General features: G+C 52.6%; 1 protein-coding gene across 2 annotated transcripts in view; it reads right to left on the bottom strand.

The window, feature by feature from the left end:
- Nucleotides 1-5,749: 5,749 nt before the first annotated feature.
- Nucleotides 5,750-23,273, bottom strand: part of SNX1 (sorting nexin 1) — a 45,262-nt gene continuing 27,738 nt past the window's right edge. For both annotated transcript variants that reach the window (XM_002718154.6, XM_089310543.1), the window contains exons 5-15: nucleotides 21,497-21,540; nucleotides 19,019-19,160; nucleotides 17,986-18,064; nucleotides 16,465-16,540; nucleotides 13,654-13,767; nucleotides 13,381-13,474; nucleotides 12,085-12,290; nucleotides 7,527-7,670; nucleotides 7,076-7,156; nucleotides 6,596-6,667; nucleotides 5,750-6,183 (exon numbers count right to left, since the gene is read on the bottom strand). In XM_002718154.6, coding sequence (XP_002718200.2) covers nucleotides 6,133-6,183; nucleotides 6,596-6,667; nucleotides 7,076-7,156; nucleotides 7,527-7,670; nucleotides 12,085-12,290; nucleotides 13,381-13,474; nucleotides 13,654-13,767; nucleotides 16,465-16,540; nucleotides 17,986-18,064; nucleotides 19,019-19,160; nucleotides 21,497-21,540 — 1,103 coding nt within the window. In that variant the 3' untranslated portion in view covers nucleotides 5,750-6,132. The remainder of the gene's footprint in view (nucleotides 6,184-6,595; nucleotides 6,668-7,075; nucleotides 7,157-7,526; nucleotides 7,671-12,084; nucleotides 12,291-13,380; nucleotides 13,475-13,653; nucleotides 13,768-16,464; nucleotides 16,541-17,985; nucleotides 18,065-19,018; nucleotides 19,161-21,496; nucleotides 21,541-23,273) is intronic.

The following is a 23,273-nucleotide window of genomic DNA, read 5'->3' as shown; positions in this document are numbered from 1 at the left end:
AATGGCCGCAGTGGTCGGCGCACCGCGCTGATCTGATGGCAGGAGCCAGGTACTTATCCTGGTCTCCCATGGGGTGCAGGGCCCAAGCACCTGGGCCATCCTCCACTGCACTCCCTGGCCACAGCAGAGAGCTGGCCTGGAAGAGGGGCAACCGGGACAGAATCCGGCACCCCGACCGGGACTAGAACCCGGTGTGTCGGCGCCGCTAGGCGGAGGATAAGCCTAGTGAGCCGCGGCGCTGGCTAACAAATGGCGATTCTTACCGAAGTGAGGAAGGTGGCCTGACGGCTGCCCAGGTTCCTAGCTGCCAGGGCCCCTCTGGGCACCACCACGGCCTCTCATAGTGGAAGGGGAAGCGGGAAGCAGAGCAGCCGAGGGGCACAGTCATTTGGAAACAGCCATCCCGTCTCTTTAGCGAAAGGTCCTACCTTAAATAGGACAGGGTTTCTCTACGGGTTTTTCCTGGGCTTCCTCGGAGTGGCCATGGGTGGAGACCGGCTCATCAAAGCCGGGGGTGGGGTGGCGTATTCCTACGACATGCAAAGGCCAAGGGGTGAAGGCTTGCCTGGGACAAGCCTTGTGGGGCAGGTAGCGCTCTCTGCTGGGGCACTGAGCACTGATCTTACTGATCATGGTAAGGTTCACTGAATCCCAAATTGGGCCAGATTTTCTGGAACTCTTGAAAAACTCCATGGGCATGCATGGCAACAATCTCTGGAGCTGAGGCGGGGGCGTAGCGCCATCTGCAGGGCTGGAGGGGAGATGCGGCTCGTGTTGCGGTGTGGGGATGGGACGGGCGGTGGCTCAGAGAAAGCTTGTCAGGGAATCTGCATGTGATGTACACAAAGAACACACTGGGGTTTCTCCCCATTATGAAAATAGCTTTATTTGATTTTCCTGATCAGAAAGGTAATACATAGCAATTTCAAGCAATATAAAGTGGTACGCAGAAATTAAAAGTAATGCAAAATCCCATCTCTAGCAGCAGTATAGTTAACAATTCAATCACCATCCCTCCCACATATCAAATTGTGTATGAACGTGGATCGCGTCTTAAGTGGAATTCCACAGCCTGCATGCATCACCCCAGTTACGAGTCTCCCTTGCCAATGCTCGCAGCTGTGTGTTGTCCTCAGCGGCTGTGTAATACGCGATCTAGGACTGCCATAATTCATTTACTCCCTTCCTGATGGACGCCGCGGGCGGTTTCAGTTTCTGCAACTGTAAACAATGCTATGTCTAGCATCTTTGGACAGTCATGTTCATGGACTTGGCTTCTAGAAGCATCTTGGATCCTTGCTAGATGCACCAATATACTGGCGAATGCCTCTCCTTACATTTCTACTCCAAACGCAATGCTGGAAGATGCCTGTTTCAGACAGTCGGCATCCTGACATTCTGCATTCGCGGAATCCTTACGGTGACGCAGAAATGAGAAAGGAAAGAGGGTGTCTGGAGCCAGGTTCTGTGAGGGGTGGGAGGAGTCAGCAGCGCTGGGAAGGCCTGGGCGGTGAGGGGGCGGGCTGAGCGGGGTCCTCTCTCGGACAGCCACTCCTGCCACTGGGGAACACTCTTTCAACAGGTATCTGTCTGACAGTATTTTTTGGTAAAGATTTATTTAAAAGGCAGAGAAAGAGGTCTTCTATCTGCTGGTTCACTCCCCAGATGCCCTCAACAGCACAGTAGGGCTGGGCCAGGCTGAAGCCAGGAGGCAGGAACTCCATCCAAGGTCTCCCTGTGGGTCGTAGGGGTCTAACTACTTGGGTCATCACCTGCTGTCTTCCCAGGGAGCTGGGTAGGAAATGGAGGGGATGCTGGCGTCTCGGCGGTGGCTTGATCTGCTGTGCCACAATGCTGGCCCCTTGACATCTGTTTTGAGCCCAAATCTATGGCTGAGGGCCATCCAGTTACAAATCCATCCGACCAGCGCAAAGCCACACAGCAGGCACCCCAGGACACTGGCAGGTGATGTGTGCACATTCGCGAGGTTCAGCAGCGGGCTGCTTTCTCATCTCCTTTCCTAACTCTCAGCCCAGGGCTGACCCTGCCCAAACATGGAGCAGAGACTCTCAGCCAATGTCTGCAAGACCCAGCCTGCGGTTCTGCTGCCTGCCAACGGGGGGCTCTCGCCTGCTGGAGAGGCATCACCACTCTTTTCCTCTCCTCCCCTCCCCCTATGCTGCCAAGAACTGGTGAGAAACTTCCCACCCATCATCCTGGGGCTTGATGTCCCTTGAAATCCCAGGGCTTCGGCCTCCTACGGGCCCACAGCACACACTGCCCGGGACGCTCCCTCTGCGCGCTCTCCAACCAGATCTCAGTCCTAGCCAGAGCAGTTTCCATCAGGTCTCCTGCCACAGGGGGTTCTGCACTTATTTTTTTTTTTAAGATTTTTTTTAATTTATTGAGATGCAGAGTTAGAGCAAGAGAGAGAAAAATCTGCCATCTGCTGGTTCACTCCCCAAATAGCTGCAATGGCTGGAGCTGGGCTGATCCAAAGTCAGGAGCCAGGAGCTTCATCTGGGATTCTACCCGGGGGCAGAGGCCCAAACACTTGCACCATCTTCCACTGCTTTCCCAGGCACGTTAGCAGGGAGCTGAAGTGGAAGTGGAGCAGCCAGGACTTGAACCAGAGCCCATATGGGATGCCGGTGCTGCACGCAGAGGTTCAACCTACTGGGCGCCAGCCCCCAGTCTTTTCCTTTAGGGTTCCTGGCTACAGATGCATTCAGATGCTCTTCTGGGAAGAGCTCCAGGTTCCTAGCATTTGTGTGATCCTGCCAGTCCAACTTCTCTTTCTCACGTGCTGTCACTGAATACTGGGATCTCTCCAGTTCGAAGCCCAGCCCCTAGGACAGACGATTTGAGGGGCAAGCAGTGCAGGTGTAGACACAGCTGTACCCTCTAACACGCCTGGCTCACATAGGTAAACAAGGTGCCCGCCTCTGCAGCGAGTTTAATCATCAGGCAGGCAGCCCTCCAGCCCCTGCCTGTGCCACCTGCTGCCTTCTTGCCCACAGGCCCCGCCCTCCTGCGCCCGGGGCCTCAGGTTCTCCCAAACAGGCTCTGATGGTTATTCCCTTCCTCTCCTGTGCATTTTACCAACATGCTTACGTCTGCCCGCCTCTTCCTCCGTATTTCCCACACCTCTAACCTGGGGCCTCCCCCCCGCCGCGGAGGAGCCTCTAAACACCCTCAGCACTCCCTGTCCCCACTGCTTCCCTCCCACCTCCTCCTAAAAGGTAAAGCCGCCACTGCCCACCCAGCACCCAGGCCAGGAACCTGGAGAGCTCATGTGGGACAGGACCCTTGCCGTGTCAATCAGCTCCCCTGGGGGCTTCCCCTGGTTCCACCCGTCATCCCCACACTCCTCGGCCCTCCCGGGCCTGAGATGAACCTGGCTGCTCTGCGGCCTCCAGTCCCAAGCTGGCAGTGGCCGTGTGGTTTCCTTTCGGGTGCTCCCCACACTTACCCAGGTGCCCTGGCTCCCACTAGGCAACTCTGGCCGCACTGAGCTGCTGGCATCGCCCGGGCCATGCCCACCGCTTGCCATCAGGCAGAGGCGGCAGAAGGCCCCAGCACCCTCTCCACTTTCCGGCCCAGTTCAAGCATCTCACTTGCCACAAACGTTCCTCAGGCAGAATCCCAGGGTCCTGGCTTCCTGATTTCACGTCGCAAGCTCTGCACAAGCCCTGCGCACAGATGGCCCGAGAGCCGCAGGATGCAGGAGGACCAAGGAATAATAAAACGACTCCCTCACCGTCTGGAGCTCACAGGGAGACGTCTCTCAAGGCAAGCCTCTTTGGAGAAGAGCGATCCGAACACAGGAAAGGGAGCAGACGGGAGCGAGCCCTCGGGGCGGGGCGGGGGTGTCTGTCCCCTCTCCTCGCCTCTATGTCCCCATCTCTTTCCTGGCTCTGTCTGCTGAGGCCCTAGAAGCAACCAGCACACCTGGCACCTCAGCTTGGTCTCTAAGTGCCATTCACCGTGAGCCAGGAATTGAGACCCCTCCCACCCCGGAGAAGAGGCTGACCCCAAGCTGGGGCATCTGCTTACGCCAGAAAGAGCTCAAAAAATGATGGGAATGGCCAAATTAAAAAACCATAAAAGCAGCAGCCTGCAAAAGGCCTGGGGCAGTTTGAAAATCAAAATGAGGTATAAAACGAATGGTTTGCAGCTCTGAGTAAAGCGGGTCCATGCGGCCGTGTTGATAAACAAGTGGACAGAGGGGAGGCCGCGGGCTCTTAGCAGGCGAATGCAGCCCGGAAGTGCAGAAGGCCTCCTGCATGCAGAGAATCACAGCTCAAGGCTGCTTGCTTGGTGCTGCAACTTGGGGATGAGAATTAAATCTCTCTGATCTCAAAGTGACTCCCCGTGGTGCCTGTTAACTACAAAGAGGGAACCGGTCAACATCAGATTAACCCCATGACGGGCAGCACTGCGGGGACTGAAGGAAGTCACAAGGCTCAAGGCGCACCAAGGACACGTCCCCTCCGTGAGCTTCCCGCCCCCAGCGCAGACAGCCCTAGGGAGGGACCCTTACAGGGCGGCGTCCTGGTAACGAAGCTGCGGGGAGGCCGAGGACTCACCTGCCTTGAGAGAGACACACGGGGTCCCGCACAGAGGCAACCACCGAGCCGGCTCGCGCGACTGACAACACTAATGACAGACAGGCTAGATGACCGTCTGTATCAGTGTTATTAAACTTCTGGGTTTTGATAACGGCACTGAATTTTTGGCACAATGGGTACACTGTCTACAGCTGACTCTCGACTGACTCACCTCCAACGTGTCTCTCTAAAGGGAGTCAAGAAGCAAACGGGGTAAAACGTCAATTTCGGTGAGGGACACATAGTTCTCCGTGATGTTCCAGCAACTTCGCTGTCAGTTTGAAGTTATAGTCAAGGTTTTAAAGTTACAAAAACAAATCCAACACCCCAAAATCAAGAACCCAGCAAGGCGTGAAGTCCCAAACAGGCTCTGATGGTTATTCCCTTCCTCTCCTGTGCATTTTACCAACACGCTTACGTCTGCCCGCCTCTTCCTCCGTATTTCCACACCTCTAACCTGGGGCCTCCCGCCCCCCGCGGAGGAGCCTCTAAACAAAGTTTTGGTCCAGTCATTGTTCTGTGTGCAGTACTGCAACTGTGTCAAAGCAAACATGTACAGAAGGCTGGAAGGCTCTACAGAGACAACAAGGACACGGGAGAGACCGAGGACTGAGTGGCGTTTCCCGCGGGTCGTCGGCCTCCTGCCTTGGGCCGCTCACCACAGACGAGGGAGAGAGGCGGCCCCGGAGCCGCGGGCCAGAGCCCATTTGCCAGCGCCGCGTCTGCCGCTGTGGACACAGCTGCGGGGAGGCCCAGTGGCGACTGAGCTGCGACTCTAGGCTCCCCTGGCCGGGCCAGCGGAGCCACGCGGGGCTCTCGGCTGTGCTCCTGCTGGCCCTATCTAGAGGCGGGCAGCCGGGGGAGGCACCATGTCCTTATCAGCCCTTCACACCTGGGGACCTGCCATCAGGCAGTCTAGGGACAGAGGCGTGAGAGAGAAAGGCTGCTCTCTGTAACAGCCAGCTTTAAAACGCCTTCCCTAAAGAAGAGAAAGCCTCCCCCGGGGACAGGCAGGTGGAGAAACCAGCCCAGTTCCAAAGGGCAGCAGCTGTCCCTGGGCCCCCTGAGAAGGACTATCCTGGACCTGCTCCCCCTGCTCCCCAGCCGGAAGCAAAGCGCACTGCTACTGAGTCATGTGACCCGATTTTAAAATATTTTATTACATAATCTTTGCATGGCACCATCAGGAGTAACAGAAAACGTTATTCCCAGTTCCTAAACCACATCCTGAAAAATATACATTTGTATTTATATATTTATATCAATACTCCACCCCTATCCCGTAATTCCACCACCTACTTTAGGTCTTTTGCTTAAAGCAGGAAACTATTCTCTCAGGTAAGAAAATATATATGGAAGCTAAATGAAGTAACGGTTAGAGTGACTGGGGACGGCACAGTGGAGGGGCGGGCAGAGGGGCCAGGGCCGGCCTAGGCAGGTGCACCACTGGGGTCCATTGAGGTGGAGGCAGACAGTGTACAAAAAGGCAGCGTCACACAGCTGGGCTCTGTGTCCTGGTCCATTAGGAGATAGCCTTGGCCTCAGGAAGGAAGGCTTCCCAGTACTTTGCCAGCTGCAAAGAAGTGGGGGACAGTAAGCAAGTGCCCCCTCTAGTGGCAGGGCCTGGGCATGGGCACGCACAGAGCCATGGCACTCCCAGTGAGGTCCCAGTGAGATGCTGGGCGGAAATGGGGGAAGCATGGGTTCTTGAGTGCCAAGTGTAAGGCAGTCCTGGCCCGGAGGGAGTACCCTGTGGAGGCCACTGCTCTGCCTGGCGCAGTTAGCTCCTCACAATGAGGCCCTTGTTCTGTGAGCTGACTGCGGCCTGGGCCTCCAGCGGTTGCCGGTACCACTGGTTGGCCACTCAAATGATACGGCGTCCCAAGATGAGGAGAGATGGGCCTGGGCCTCAGAGATGAACTCACTGTCAAGTCGGGGCAGCACAGCGGGGTCCCTGTCTCCTGGCCCGGTCAGGCACAACTCACCTGCTGCTGTGAGTACAGGAGCGTCTCCAGGTACTTGATGACGTGGTTTTTGAAGTCCTTGGATTTCTCTTTCTGTGGGAGACAGGATTCTACACTGACCATCCATCCAGACAGCTGCTCCTTCCCCTTGTGATGGGAGGGTGCCGTCTGCTGCTGACTGAGGCCAAAGACAGCCTCAGAAAACAGAGTCAGCAGCTGGAATAGCGACCATTTCCAGCCAAACAGCTTCTGCCGGAGCGAGGCTTTCTTAGAGGGCGGGAGTGGGGAGGGCAGGAAGGGTGGAGGCCCACAGGGACATGGGCATGCTTTGGTCTAACTGCTCTGGTTCTGCTACCCAAGTGCATCAGGAACCATGCCCACGCATGTGCACACGCACACGTGCCCAGGCCCGTCCACAGGATCTGCCACATCACTCCATCCTCCTACCCACGAGGCTGGACAAGAGCGCCGCCGCCAGCCAGCCAGGCTTTCCTCGCTTACCTCAAACCGGATCACTTCTTTTCGGACCACTGCTGAGATCCTTTCAAAGTCCCTTTCATACTGGGTCACGCGAGACTCCCACTGGGAAGAGAGAGGAGGGGATCACTTCATCTCACCGTGTTGTCACGGAGCCTGGGCACTCCCTGGGTCAGGCACCTCAGGGGACTGCCACACCCCAGGATACGCCTGGTCTCGGAGCGAGGGCAGGACCCTGGCCATGTCTGGATTTGGTGCTCACCACATCTGGAAGCCTCAAGAACTTCATGGAGTTCTGAGGGGCTGACCTGAACCACCTGGGAGGACCCCCGGCGGTGTGGCTGCAGTGAGAAGAGGCGGGCCAGGCCTCGTGCTCAGGCTTCCCCAGGAGCCTCGGGCTTTTGCGCAAGTGGCTGTCAGGGGCCATGGGGCGAGGGCTCGGTCAGCAGCCGGCAGTGCCCTGGCGGGGCCTCACCTCTGTGATCTCGTCCTTGGCCTGCTGCAGCTTGTCGGGCTTGTTGGCCCACAGCAGCCGAGCCTCAGCCTCCCGCTTCTTCTGCAGCGTGGCCTGCGCGTCCTGCCAGCGCTGCCACGTCCTCATGCGATGGTCGAAGGCAGCCTGGTGGGGTGGGGAGGGGTGCAACCAGCTCTTCAGATGCTCCCCAGCCCGGCCTGGGGGCGGGGGCTGGGTGGGGGGCTTTCCCAGCAGCTGCACTGGGAAAGGACTAGGCAAGGGCAGGCTTCGCAGCCATGTGCTCATGCCTAGCTGGAAGTGTGATGCAAAGAAGCAGAGGCCTCCAGCGGGCCAGTGCCACGAATGGCTGGGTGTAAAGCAGGCGGCCTCACGCCAGTGCCAGTACCACGGCTTCGGCACTGCCCCGCAGCCAGTTGGTCCACAAGTCTACACACTTCCCTGAGTGCCACTGTGAGCCAGGAGCTAAGATCACGGGGGAAGGGAACCATGGTCCCGGCTCCATGCAATATTATTACCTAGCGGCAAAGGCCCATAAGAGAATAACAAGTACAGATGTGCAGAGCACTAGAAAAACAGACAGGGTACTAAGACATCACACTAGGGCCTAGCTTGTCCCGAGCTGTCAGGGAAGCGCAACCTGAGGAAGAACCCTTTAAACTGGGGCAGGCAGGACTGGTGCTGTGGCACAGTTAAGCTACCACACGCAACTCTGGCATGCCATTATTGGAGAGCTGGCGTGAGTCCTGGTTACTCTGCTTCTTGCTCATGTGCCTGGGAAGGCAGTGGGAGATCCAGGAGACCAGTATGGAGTTTCTGGCTCCTGGCTTTGGCCTGGCCCAGCCCTGGTTGTTGTAGCCTTCAGGGAGTGAACTGATGGATGAAAGATCCTTTCCCTTTCTCTCTCTCTCTTTCAAATAAATAAATCTTTAAAATATTTAAAAACAAAACAAAACTGGGGCAGGCATTTGGCCTAGCAGTTAAGGTGCCAGTTAAGACACCTGTGTCCCACATCAGGGTGCTGGGTTGTCCTGGCTCTGGGCCTCACTCCAGCTTCCTGCTAATGCGGACCCTGAAAGGCAGCAGTGACGATTCAAGTAATTAGGTTCCTGCCACCCATGAAACTCAGCTTGAGTTCCTAGTTCCTGGCTTTGGCCTGGCCCAGTTCCAGCTGTGAATGGGCAAATTTTTCTTTCTTTTTTTTAGCAAAAACCAAACCTGACTCCCCAGCAGCATACAGGGTGAGCTTAACAAATCTTTTTTTTTTTTTTTTTTTTTTAATTTTTTACAGGCAGAGTGGACAGTGAGAGAGAGAGACAGAGAGACAGAGAGAGAAAGGTCTTCCTTTGCCGTTGGTTCACCCTCCAATGGCCGCCGCTGCAGCCGGCGCACCGCGCTGATCCGATGGCAGGAGCCAGGAGCCAGGTGCTTTTCCTGGTCTCCCATGGGGTGCAGGGCCCAAGCACCTGGGCCATCCTCCACTGCACTCCCTGGCCATAGCAGAGAGCTGGCCTGGAAGAGGGGCAACCGGGACAGAATCCGGCACCCCAACCGGGATTAGAACCCGGTGTGCCGGCGCCGCAAGGTGGAGGATTAGCCTATTGAGCCACGGCGCCGGCTTTTAACAAATCTTTAAATCTGTTTTTTTTTTTTTGGACAGGCAGAGTGGACAGTGAGAGAGAGAGACAGAGAGAAAGGTCTTCCTTTTTTTTTTTTTTTTTTTTTTGACAGGCAGAGTGGACAGTGAGAGAGAGAGAGACAGAGAGAAAGGTCTTCCTTTGCCGTTGGTTCACCCTCCAATGGCCGGCGCACCGCGCTGATCCGATGGCAGGAGCCAGGAGCCAGGTGCTTCTCCTGGTCTCCCATGGGGTGCAGGGCCCAAGCACCTGGGCCATCCTCCACTGCACTCCCGGGCCACAGCAGAGAGCTGGCCTGGAAGAGGGGCAACCGGGACAGAATCCGGCGCCCTGACCGGGACTAGAAGCTGGTGTGCCGGCGCCGCTAGGTGGAGGATTAGCCTAGTGAGCCGCGGCGCCGGCCAAGGTCTTCCTTTTGCCGTTGGTTCACCCTCTAATGGCTGCCGCAGCCAGCGCACTGCGGCCGGCGCACCGTGCTGATCCGAAGCCAGGAGCCAGGTGCTTCTTCCGGTCTGCCATGCAGGTGCAGAGCCCAAGCACTTGGGCCATCCTCCACTGCCCTCCCTGGCCACAGCAGAGAGCTGGACTAGAAGAGGGGCAACCGGGACAGAATCCGGCGCCCCAACCAGGACTAGAACCCAGTGTGCCGGCACCGCTGGCGGAGGATTAGCCTATTGAGCCGCAGCACCAGCCAAATCTTTAAATCTTAAAAGCACTATGGGGACACACTGCTGTCATCCCTACCGTACATTCACCTGCTCAAACCTATCAAGGTCTCCAAGAGCTCTCAAAGTCCACTTGCTGGTTTTCCTTGTTTCCAAAGGGCAGCTGCTGGCCTAAGTGCCCCACTGCACTCTGCAGGCTTCCAGGGCAGCCGGGGCCAGCCTCCCAGCTCTGTCCACTCGCTCCCCCTCCACAAGTTCCCTGCCGTTTTCCAGGCCTTCCTGGGATGGGCCTCTAGCAGTACTTGAATCTTGGTGAATGCAATGTCACCAGTTAGCGCTGCCAGCACCTCAGCATCACGGGGTTAGGCAAAGCATGGCTTCATTCTCAGTAAGTGGCCTGGCTCCGCTTCTCACTCCACTGCACCGCCAGCCGCGGCTTCCCAGGCAGGCCTGTGAGGGGTCTCTGAGGACAGGCCACCTCTCCATTCTGTGCTCCCAGGTGTGCCGCCGCAGCCCCGCCCACTGAGCTTGCGGCTGGATTTCCCTCCCCTGAACACACAGGCTCACACAGGCTCACTGTGCCTGGAGTCAAATCCGGAGACCCCAACAATGCTCCTAACAGAACACTCTCCCCAGACAGGGCCCTCTCCTGCCTAAGCAGTCTGACCAGTTCCAAGACGCCACTGCAGGTTGTTTTCCCAGGCACTTATCTCTCTGCAGTCAGCAGCAAACCAAATAGCAAGGGGAGTGGACGCTGAGCAGTGTGGGCCACTCCTGCTGAGCGATTCAACTCTTGACACAATACAGACGCGCTCCAGTGGGAGACACGCTGGGTGCCAGGGCACTGGGGTGTGAGTGGCACAGCTGCAACTCCCAGGCTCACCCAGCCTGATCGCGAGGCAGACTCGGGCCCTGACAGCATGGGTGCCAGGCTCCCTCTTGGTTCTTTCCTCTGTCTCAGGGAGACCATGCGGAAGCCAGGTGCCCGGCCAAGGGCAGCTTGCAGTGTTGTCCCCTGAGTGCTCAGTACAGGAAGGCCGTGGTGACATGCCTCTTGGTCCCCTGGCCACACTCCTCAGTGCAGTGCCCAGCTGGATCCGTGGAGTCACATGACTGTCCATGGGGCAGACAAGTGGAAGCCAGCAGAACTCTTACCAGGGCAAAGCCACTGCTGACTGTTAGGGAAGCAAAACCCTAGGGCCGAGGAAGCTACTGCTCTGGGGCCAAGACAGTGGGTCAGCCACAGCCTTGCTTGAGGGAAAAGACCACAGGGGCTGGCGCTGCAGCACAGCAGGTTAGGCTGCCGTCTGCAGCGCCGGCATGCCAAACGGAAGCTGGTTCGAGTCCAGACTGCTCCACTTCTGATCCAGCTTCCTGCTAATGTGCCTGGGAAAGCAGTAAAGGATGGCCAAGTCCCTTGGCTTCTGCCACCCATGTGGGAGACCTGGATGAAGCTCTTGGCTCCTGGCTTTGGCCTGGCCCAGCCCTAGCCGTTGTGGCCATTTGGGAAGTGAACCAGTGGGTGGAAGATCTCTCTGTCTCTCCTTTCTATCCCTGTAACTGAGTTCCAAATAAATAAATATTAAAATAAAAAGAATGGCCAGCGCCGTGGCTCAACAGGCTAATCCTCCACCTTGCGGCGCCGGCACACCAGCTTCTAGTCCCGGTCAGGGCGCCGGATTCTGTCCCGGTTGCCCCTCTTCCAGGCCAGCTCTCTGCTGTGGCCAGGGAGTGCAGTGGAGGATGGCCCAAGTGCTTGGGCCCTGCACCCCATGGGAGACCAGGAGAAGCACCTGGCTCTTGCCTTCGGATCAGCGTGGTGCACTGGCCGCAGCGCACCGGCCACGGCGGCCATTGGAGGGTGAACCAACGGCAAAGGAAGACCTTTCTCTCTGTCTCTCTCTTTCTCATTGTCCAGTCTGTCTGTCAAAAAAAAAAAAAAAAAAAAAAAAAAAAAAAAAAAAAAGAAAAAGAAAAAGAAAAAGAAAAAGAAAAAAAAAGGAAGGAAGGAAGGCGCACAGAGGACACTGCCAGCTCCCGCCGCCAGGGCAGTCTACTTGGGGATTTCTCCTGGGGCACCTGGGAAGCCAGCCGCCGGCTTCCATGTGCCTCACAAATTAAGTAGCTGACAGGTAAGTGGCCTGGCCAGCTTACACGATACCTGCTCCTCAGAGTAGAAGTTGTATCTGCTTACAAGGCCTAATGGATGTGGCTTCCTTGGGAAGGGGAGGAGGAAGAGGACAGGAGACGGAAGCTTACGCGGACGACGGCCAGGAGGCGAACGTAGTCACTGAGGAGCTCCGCCAGGAGGAAGAAATCACTGCTGGCCTGTTCCTGGTGGAGCTGCTCGATTTTCTCTTCCACCTCGGCTAGCTGGGAGAGTGCCCGTGACAGGGCCGTGTTGTCCTCGGAGCTCCCGAGCATGGCCAGACTCTTTGCAAACTGGGCTGTGTTCAGCGCTAGCTCTGGAAGGAAGAAAAGACAACAGGGCCCTCTGATCTCACAAAGCACAGGGACGAGTCAGCTGGCCTCGCACGGCACAGCTCAAGCCCCTGCGTGGCCGACAGCTGCGGGCTCTGCAACACAGTCACTCGTACCATAGACGACTGCAGTAAGGAAGTGAAGGGAAGGTGGCCTGGTCACGGGAGCGAGAGGCACCTGTGTTCCCAAGTTTCACTAGGTGAGGCCTACCTGGAGGAAGCAGCTCCAATATTCCTGGAGAACCAAGGGACAGTTAATACAAACAGGCCAAAGGAATGCTCTGTTGTGCATGCTGAAGCTCGTGACCAGCAGCCTGTCTGCACAGAGCAAGCATGTGTGCGCTGCACAGTCCTGCGTGTCCTAACGCAGGGCAAACTCTTTCTGTAAAGGGCCAGATAGTAAACGTTTCAGGCTTTGCAGGCCACACATGGTCTCTGTGGCTGCCCCCTCACCCTCCACCCCCAACCCCTTTGAAAATGGAAAACCATTCTTAGCTCATGGCGATAGGCCCCAGGGCCAGGACTGGCCCATAGCCGGGTCCTCCTTTGCCACCCCTTAGACTGGCCTCATGCTTCTGGTCTTCTGCCTGTTTAGATTTCTAATTATCCACATGTTTAAGGCAGAGAAAGATGGCATTCAGACTTGAAAATTTTCACTAGCTCTGAAGCATATCTCACCAGAGAAAGGTAACAAAGGGTGAGGAGAGGAGACAGACAGACATGGGTCCCTGCATTTGTGCATCGCCTGTTTGACCAGGTAGCTAAGACGTGAGATATGATTCTGGATGCAAGCCACCACTCACTCTGTCAACAGAAATCCATGCTCCAGGGCAAGCTGCATGTGGGACGGCTTCCCTGCACCCCTCCCAGGTAGACAAGACAAGCCCCACGCTGGCTGAGTCACGTTTCCTGCCAGGAGACGCAGGGCCTATCACTTTGATCAGAACATCAAGGACCAGGTAGGTGGAGAAGTCGGTGTGGATGGCTGAGGCTCGGGAACAGCACGCCCTCCCTTCTCCAGCTCACTGGAGACAGCCACCTCCCCCGGCTCCAAGCACATCGCAGAGGTTGTTACCTTTCCTATGGTTGACTAGAGTTTCTACAACAGCATGCAGTTTCCGTAAGCGCTGCTCCTCACACTCTATCTCCTGGAGCTTCTCCTCAAACCACTGAAACACACAAGCCCAGGGCTTTTAGTGGGGGTTACTCGGGTGGTGCAGACCAGTCTTTCCTTAGCAGTTTTTTAAAAAAGGGACGTCTCTGACCGCAGCACTCCTCAGGGCTTCTCATCTACACCTAAGCCTGAGAGGCAGGGGGACAAGGGGACAAGGGGACAAGGGCTACTCACAAAGTCTGACTCGTTCATCTTGATGGTCATCTTGCTGACCGCGTCCGTGGCTCTGTTAAACATCTTGAGGAGGCCAGCCCCACTCAGGGTCTGGGTACCCGAGGCGCGTGGCAGCTGCAAGACCAACGTCGGGCAGGGCAAGTTATCTGCTGCCCCTCTTTCAGGTTCAGAAGGCCCAGTACCCATTATATATGCCCCAAACTTGCCAAACACATTATCTGAATTGTAGGTGGTTGTACCCGAAGGCAGTTGCAAGAATCCACAAATGGTAAGTGCAGAAAGGAAAACTACCATGTTAGAGAGAAACAACCAAATGTCTGCCTTTGCTACTGTGTGAAGGAAAGCTGACTGGGAATGTCAGGGGCAGACGACCTTACCCTGAACTGTCTACCCACTCAGGCACGAGCTGCTTAAATACCAAGCATGCTTGTGTTCAAAGTCAGACGTTCCTCTGGACTAACATCTTTGCACTCAACTGGACTGGAAAGTCCTCACAGGCTTTGAAGTTGTGCTGGGGCTCCATTTAGATCTTCCTCAGTGGAAAAATGTCCACGGATTGGAGCAGTATTTATTCTAATTCAGACAACTGTTGGGGATGACCTAGCTAGACCAGGCCTGCTGAATCCTTAGCAATAATTTGACTGGGTTCATCTTACCCTGCTTCCCCAAGGCGTGCACAGGACACTGAGGAATGCAGGGTATGGAACCATGCTTAAAGTCAGACCTCAGTGCTCTGGACTCCGGGACAGCAGTTCTCAACTTGGGGCCATTTCGACCCCTGGGAAGCCTCTGACACTGTCTGGAGATGATTTTCGTGGTTACCACTGGGGAGAGGGCATCACTGGCATCTGGTGAATGAGGCCAGGGACTCTGCCCAGACAGCCTATAGAGCACAGGACAGAGCCGGTGACAAAGAATTACCCAGCCCACAGTGTCCACGGTGCTCTCAGGGTAGGAAGGAAGAAAAGGCAAAAACAAAGATTGGATTTAAGAATACCCAGGAGAGGAATTAAGAGATTTAAGCAATTTGGCAGTGAAAAATTTTTAAAAATTTACTGGAGAGAGGGATATCTCATTTACTGGTTCATTCCCCAAATGCCTACAATAGCTAGGCCTGGGCCTGGCCAAAGCCAGGAGCCTGGAACTCAATCCAGGTCTCCCATTTGAGTGGCAAGGATCCAACTACTCCAGTCATCACTGCTGCCTCCCACAGCACACGTCAGCAGGAAGCTGGAGTCAGGAAAAGAGCTAGGACTCTGGATGCAGATGTCCCAAGCAGCATCTTTTTTTTTTTTTTTTTTTTAATATTATTTATTTATTTGACAGGTAGAGTGACAGACAGTGAGAGGGAGAGACAGAGAGAAAGGTCTTCCCTACGTTAGTTCACCCCCCAAATGGCCACTACGGCCGGAGCTAGGCCAATCCAAAGCCAGGAGCCAGGTGCTTCCTCCCAGTCTCCCATGGGGTGCAGGGCCCAAGCACTTGAGCCATCCTCCACTGCACTCCCAAGCCACAGCAGAGAGCTGGACTGGAAGAGGAGCAGCCGGGACTAGAACTCGGTGCCCATATGGGATTCTGGCGCCGCAGGTGGAGGATTAGCCAAGTGAGCCACGGCACCGGCCCCCAAGCAGCATCTTAACTGGTTGGCCAAGCACCACCCTGACAGAATTTTTAATTAAAATATTTCATGAAGAAAAAAATCCCATATATTTAGTACCATTTTCTTTATTAGAGTAACGCATATTACATGCTAATTAAACAAAAACCTTAAGATTAAAGAACAGGTAGTCCTACCCCATCACTTACTTTCTTACAGTTTTCTTTCCTATGAGATAAAGCATTGCTTTATCCTAGCATTTCTTTTCATCCTTTATGACTTACGTGTTTCTATAACTGTATTTCTACATTCTCATGTTTCACTTTTTATAATTCTTTTTTTAAAGATTTATTTATTTGAAAGGCAAAGTTACAGAGAGGCAGAGTTACAGAGAGAGAAACAGAGATCGTCCATCCACTGGTTCACTCCCCCAAATGGCCACAATGGCTGCAGCTGTGCCAACCCGAAGCCAGGAACCTGGAGCTTCTTCTGGGTCTCCCACATGGGTGCAGGGGTCCAGGGACTTGCGCCATGTTCTACTGCTTTCTCAGGCCATAGAAGAGAGTTGGATCGGAAGTGGAGCAGCTGGGACTTGAACTGGCGCCCAAATGGGATGCCAGCACTGCAGGCAGCAGCTTTACCTGCTATGCCACAGTGCTAGCCCCTATAATTATTTTACTATTTGCTTTTATGTACTCCTAATTCCATATACTTTCTTTTTACGAGAATAAAGTATTTGTTGTATTGATATATTTTATTTAATTCTTCAATTGCTGGAAATTGAGCAGTCTCCTGTTTCTCGAAATCATGAATAGCCTGCACATGGCCTTTAAAAGACTGTCCACTTGAATCAACACTTTGCTCCATGGCAGCTGTGTGGTCTGTGCTAACTGGCTGCTGGCACAAAAATATGCATTCAATTTAAGCCTAGCAGTAACCTATGAAAGACAGGCCAAGAATTTCCCGAAGAGACCACTGTTGATCCAGGAAGATAAAACCAGGCTGCTGTCTGACCTCGGTAGCCACTTGCTTTTGAGTGTGGGCAAAGCTACTTTTATTTAAAAGGCTGGAAAATACTTGTCATTCTTAGGGGCTCACAGAAAACTAGGATACAGTCTGCTATTAGGCATATTAAGTGCTCAAATATTTGTTGAATAAACTAGCTTCACTAGGGGCAGATATAAATTATAAAATTCAGTTTGTACAATACTAACCTCTTCTTTTTCCAAGAACTCCCTGACATCAGGATCCTGTAACATGGTAGGATGGTTCACAATCCTCTGAAGGTACCTAGAGGGCAGGCAGTCATCATCTGGTTATTCATCTGGCCTGAAGGTTCTGGGAGTCACACAGTGCTGGCAGGGGCACCATGTCTTTTGTTACACAAAGTATCCTCAGATAAGGCACTTACATAGGTCTCTGCTTGTAATCAAGTCACATTCTTCACATTTTCAAAGATGGACAGAAAAATAACTGGCAAGAGAGACCTCAGAACCATTCGTATTTGATTATGCAAGGAGTATGTGACTGCTCACTCATGATGGGGAAAGAAGATGGTCTATCCCTAAAGTGGGAAGCTAAGAGATTTAGGAAAGCCCAGAGACAATGACGGTGTGAATGTTTTTATTTGAAAGACAGAGTTAGAGAGAGAGCGAGCGAGAGAGAGCTCTTCCATCTGTAGGTTCACTCTCCAGATGGCTGCAACACCTGCAGCTGGGCTGGTCTGAAGCCAGGAGCCAGGAGCTTCTTCCGGGTCTCCCACATGGATACAGGGGACCAAGCACTTGGAACATCTTCTACTGCTTTTTCAGGCACATTAGCAGGGAGCTGAATCAGAAGCGGAGCAGCTGAGGCTCCAATTGGCACCCATATGGGATGCCCATGTTGCAGGCTACGGCTTTACTGACTATACCACAATGCTGGCTCCGTGAAAAAAATTTTTTAAAGTTTTATTTAATCATTTGAGTGGCATGAGAATGAGTGCGAGCTCCCATCTGCTGGTTCACTCTCCAAATGCCTTCAGTGCCCAGGACTGGGCCAGGCCAAAGCTGGAAGCTAGGAACTCATCCCATGTGAGTGGGCAGGAAATCAGTGACTTGAGCCAACATCACCACCTCCCACTGCCTGCATTAACAGGAAGCTGGAGTCAAGAGCCAGAGCAGGGCACTGAACCCAAGTACTCCAATATGGGGTGCAGGGATCTTTTTCGTTGTGTTTTGTTTGTTTGTTTTTTGACAGGCAGAGTTAGACTGAGAGAGAGACAGAGACAGAGACAAAGGCCTTCCTTCCGTTGGTTCACTCCCTTAATGGCCGCTACGGCCGGCGCTGTGCCAATCCGAAGCCAGGAGCCGGGTGCTTCCTCCCAGTCTCCTATGTGGGTGCAGTGACCCAAGCACTTGGGCCGTCCTCCGCTGCCCTCCCGGGCCACAGCAGAGAGCTGGACTGGAAGAGGAGCAACCAGAACCAGAACCTGGTGCCCCAACCGAGACTAGAACCCGGGGTGCTGGCGCCACTGGTGGAGGATTAGCCAAGTGAGCCACGGCGCCGGCCAATATGGGGTGCAGGTATCTTAAGGAGCATTTCGACAGCCAGGCTTAACACCCATCCCCAGGGGTGAGTCTTTAATTCAGTCAAGTTTCCTCTCTATGAACTCAACTGCCTGGCTCCTCAGGACGCCTGTTGCAGCTGCTCGCTTGTTCGTACGTCACGCAGGAAAATGGCTCTAGGGCACTTACCTTTCTAGGGCGGCCCTTCGTTTTTCAAGAAATTCTGCAGAGGAAGAATCTTCCTTCCCCACTTTCACTTTCGTCATTCCTAGGATGGAGTGTGACAAGCAAAATAACCATAAATAATCATAAAAAAGATAAATCTGCAAAAAAACCACAACAGTCAACAAGAGGACAGGCAGGTGAAGGGCAGCACCACAAAACACAACCTGAGGCCCCTTCTCCGCCCTGGGCAGGCGTGAACTAAAGGGTCTTCACAGCAGTCTTTTCAGATCAGGGTCCAAATCCTGAAGGTTCCAAACTCTGGGAATTGCAGGGTTTACATTTTCTAAAAACAAGGGCCAGCGGGCTGAATACAGAACACATAGCCAGGACTGCAAGGAAGGTCTGCCCCCCCACCCCCCATTCCATTTACAACGCTTCAATCTGGAGAGAACAGCTTTCATTTAAATTCCTGGATATCAGTAAAAAAACAAAAGTAGGGCCTGGGTATTGTGGCATAGCAGGATGAGCTGTGGCTTGGAATGCCCACATGCCACATCCGAGTGCCTGATTTGTGTCCTGGCACCTCTGCTTCTGACGCAGCTCCCTGCGAATGTGCCTGGGAAGACAGTGGATAACGAACAGCCCAAGTGCTTGGGTTCCTGCACCCATATGAGAGGCCTGGATGAAGTTCCCAGATCCTGGCTTTGGCCTGCTTCAGCCCTGACTGTTGCAGCCATTTTTGGAGTGAACCAGTGGACAGAAGACCTTTTTTCTCTCCCCTCTGTCACTCTGCCTTTCAAATAAACAAATCTTAAAAAGACAAAACAAAGAAAACTTTGGAGGCTAAAACCAGAGGCCTCTATCACAGTTAAGGAAGAGAACATGTCAAAGGATACTGTTTCTCTACATCTCAAGTGTGAGAAAACACTGGAAATGTCTCTTTCTGAAGTTAAGAGTCTGTCTTGCTATAGGACGTGGTCTCATGTACTAAGAAGTCAGCAGGTTACAGGCAGAATTCGGAGGGAAAACTCCAGCACGAGTGCAGGCCACAGCTTACCTATTAGGCTCTTCTCGGGTGGAGGAGGGACAATGACGCCATTCTGAGAATGTTTCTCTGACAGCTTTTCATATAGACCCAGAAAGTCACTAAATCTTCTTTTTACTGCAAATTGTTTACTTCTGAACATTGGTAGGCTCGTCTTGGGGACAGAAAAAAACACAAGGTGATGTCTTTCCAAATAGAGAATGAATATCTTTTTAATATATTTTTTAAAAGATTTATTTATTTATTTGAAAGTCAGAGTTACACAGAGAGAGGAGAGAGAGAGAGAGAGAGACAAAGGTCTTCCATCCATCCACTGGTTCACTCCCCAATTGGCTGCAACAACCAGAGCTGCGCCGATCCGAAGCCAAGAGCCAGGAACTTCTTCTGGGTCTCCCACGTGGGTGCACAGGCCCAAGGACTTGGGCCATCTTCTACTGCTTTCCCAGGCCATAGCAGAGAGCTGGATCAGAAGTGGAGCAGCTGGGTTTTGAACTGGCACCCATATGGGATGCCGAGGCTTCAGGCCAGGGCGTTAACCCACTGCACCACAGCACCAGCCCTGAGAATGAATAGCTTGAAAGCCGTCTAGATGACATCAAGGGACCCACTACCCAGACCCCTTTCCTTTAGTCAACTGGCAAATCACTTCCTCTAAAGCAGATTCTTAAACCTTTTTGAAAGGTCAGTGCTGTGGTATAGTGGGTAAAACCACCACCTGCAGTGCCAGCATCCCATATGGGCACCGGTTCGAGTCCTGGCTGCTCCACCTCCGATCCAGCTCCCTGCTAAAGCACCTGGGAAAGCAGAGAGTCCAGCTCCTGCATCCTAGTGGGAGACAGGGAAGAAGCTCCTGGCTCTGGCCTGGGCCAGCCTTGGCCACTGTGGCCATTTGGGAAGTAAAGCAGCATATGGAAGATCTCTCTGTAACTGACTTTCAAATAAATAAAATAAATCTTAAAAAACAAACCCCCCCAAAAACCTTTTTGAACTACAGACTCCTTTGGCAGTCTGGGAGTCTAAGGAGCCATTCTCAGAATGATGATTTTAAATGCACAAAGTACACAGGATTATAAAGACAACCAATTAAATTCAAATGTAGTTTCATTCCCAGGTTAAAAAAACAAACAAACTTTGCTCTAAAGAAACAAATGCTGAATCCCAGTTTAAAGCTGGAATTCTGTGGTCACCTATAACCCATTCATCCTTTGCTGACTTGTTTACACATATTAGTTACTGGAGTTAAAGCAGCCAAATCAAAGACAGATTAGAGTGCTTCTAGGAGGGGAAGTGACAGGATTAGGTCAGTGGTCTAAGCTTTACAGCGTCACAGGACCTAAAGCTCACAGGAGGCAGGCCATTAAGTAGTAGACAGACACATAAAGGAGACCTCTAGTTAAAAAGGGTTGGTCTACATCACAACCAGATGTAGATAAAGATTTATTTATTTGTTTGAAAGGTAGAGTTAGAGATGGAGGGAGGGGGATGGAAGAAAGGAGAGAGGAGAAGTGAAGAGCAAAGTAAAGAGATCTTCCATCTACTGCTTCCCTGCCCAGAAGGTGGGCCTGATGCTCTGGGCGGGCCAGTGTCCCAGGCGGCAGCTGACCCGCTGTGCCACAGCCTCCAAGGAGGCTGGCCTCCCCAGCTGCTGGCAAGGAAGTGAATCAATGGGAATTTTTACACACTGCCAGTGCAAAAATAACCTTAAAAACCAGTTTGTATTCCTTGTGTTCACATCTGTAGTGCCGGAAACCTGGGAAGTACTATTTTTTTTTTTTACCTTAGAGAACCCATGTGTGTGCTAAAGATGTTTAAGAAAATACATAGTTCATAGTTACAAAACTGGAGACACACTCATAACAGAAAATGTGCACCAAAGGACAAGGGTGCAAACATTCTGGTATATTCACACAATCGACTACCTACAGCCATGCTCAACAAGGGTGGGTCTGGCAAGCACCACTTTCAGCATGACGCTATTTTTAGGAAAGTCAAAACCAATGCAAAATAGTGTATTATTTAGGGCCACACATGTAAAGACTCTTCAGAAAGGAAGTAAGACACAGCTCAGACGAGTGGCTGCATCTAAAGCATGAAGTGGGGGATAGGACAGGGAGAAACACGCAGACAGATTCCATGATGCTCCTCTGCAGACCGCGTGCATTAACATTACCTAAGAAAGGAAGAACAGACTTGAGGGGCAAAAGGTTCAAGAAAGAAACAGAAGCTGTGAACCCTCAGCAGAATAGGATTATTAAGTAATTACTCTTAGTTTGGGGCGATCTGCCAAACTAACTCCAAGCTGCACAGTACTTAAAAAAAGATGGGGCTATAGGAGACACACCACATGTCTTAATGCAATGTGTTAGCTCTCTGGAGCAATACTGAAAACGCTCGGTTTGGCGGGCCCAGAGGAGATTCCCAAGGGGATGTGGGCTTGCTCCATCTCAAGTAAATGTGGTCATTGTCATCAGCAGGGCCATCTGGACTTACCTGTGTTGTGACTTTGTAGGCGACATAGGCATTCATCCCGTCCCCTGGGGGAAAATAAAGCAGGAGAGGGTTAACCTTTAAACCAAAGCAGTGCTCTCCTAGATAACATTTAACTAGGTCTCCTAAGCCACAGAAGCCCCATAAAAGGGACACACACTTGTTTCATCTCTAAGCTCTACTGGCAATCCTAGGTCCAGTTCCTACTTTAGCATGTTCCCATGGATGCTGGCGGTGCCCCAGTTTGAGTTAGACAAGAGTCAGTCCCCTGTTCCAAAGCCAGGCTCCATTTATGCCCTCCACAAAGCAGCACTGGATACTGACAATTCATCGGTTGTTACCATGCCAATATTTGGGCTAGTTACACACATCTGTCCGAAACCAAACAATTCTCCTGCTGTATCAAGCAGGAGGAGAAGGAAGCAACTGATGTAAAAGGAAACAAGTAGTTCTACCCTAGCCTAGCTCTGGGCTTGGTCTGCTCTTTCAGAAACACCATCCTGGCCCCGCCGCTGGTGCTGGGGACACTGACCTCTCTGATCCAGCATTTTCACCCAGGGCAAAGGGCCTGGCAGGAAGACACTTCAGCTGTCTGATGTCATACAAATGTCCCTTTCCAGAAGGAATTATCTTTATGAAAAAGCCTTTGACTGTTACATAATTTGGAATCCAAGCAACTGTTTTTCTCTGTGGTAGTGTCCTGACCTAGACCACTTAGGGCAATAAAGGCACCATTGACTCTCTGAGCACTGAAAGACATACACTGGACTCCAGACAGACACAGCGCCAGCGCTGGGCCACGGTGTTTGGGGTTGGTTTTGTTCCCTTACTGATTCCTCTCCACACTAAACAGGAAAACCTAGGACAACAATTACCAACTGCTTACACTCCTGAACTGGCTCTGGGGTGAGGGACCAGGGGAAGAAGGAGCAGTACTGGGTCAGCAGGGTCGCACAGTGCAGCTCAGTTTCAGTGAGCCGGCTGGGCAATGCCTGCTTTTATAAAGCACCAACGCTGGAGAGTACACTAGGAGAGAGGCCGTGCCTGCTCCACCGCTCTATGTATAAAAACAAACTGTAAGCAAAGCTTTGGAAATCATTTCATACCCTTACTTCTCTTCTCAACCACTTACACCTTATTACCAGTGTTCCTATGGAGAAAACAAAGGGGACACAGAGACAGGCATGCATCCAGGGAAGAGCATGTGGGACACCTGAGAAGGCCAAGGGGAAATGAAGGCAGAGATTGGTAAGATGCATCCACAAGCCAAGGAATGCCTGAGGCACCGAGAAACTAGCAAAGAGGCTTGGCACTCTCTTCCCACGTGCCTTCAGAGGGAGCCTGGCCCTGCTGACGGACCCAGACTGCTGGCCTCCAGACAGCCAGAGAACACATGTGGTGGTTTTAAGCTACCCAGTTTGTTGGACTTTGCTACAGCTGTCCAATGAAACTAATATACTCCCTCTCCTGGTTCAGATAACACAACTTACTGAGTGTTGAAACAGTACCATTCACAACCTGTCACATTCCACCAGGAACTTAAAGCAGCGGATAACTAGAATATTCATAAATATTAGAGAGGCAAGTGAGAAGCCTATACAAGTAATCCAAAGTTCTCCCATAAGCCATGTTGTGTCCTAATAAGGGAGCCATTTTCTTTTTGGTTCTCAATTTCTTCTGTTGTTAAATGAAGGAGTTGTATAGGATATCTATAAATACCAAAGAAAAGTCCAAGTAAAATCCAAAGCAGCAGTTTAATGAAAGCCGTTTTGGTATAAAG

This window comes from Oryctolagus cuniculus, chromosome 12, assembly GCF_051225735.1.
Source record: "Oryctolagus cuniculus isolate XC-2025 breed Fujian yellow rabbit chromosome 12, ASM5122573v1, whole genome shotgun sequence".
In the NCBI taxonomy this organism is placed as follows: Eukaryota; Metazoa; Chordata; class Mammalia; order Lagomorpha; family Leporidae; genus Oryctolagus; species Oryctolagus cuniculus.
This window is presented reverse-complemented; position numbering and strand designations above follow the sequence as displayed.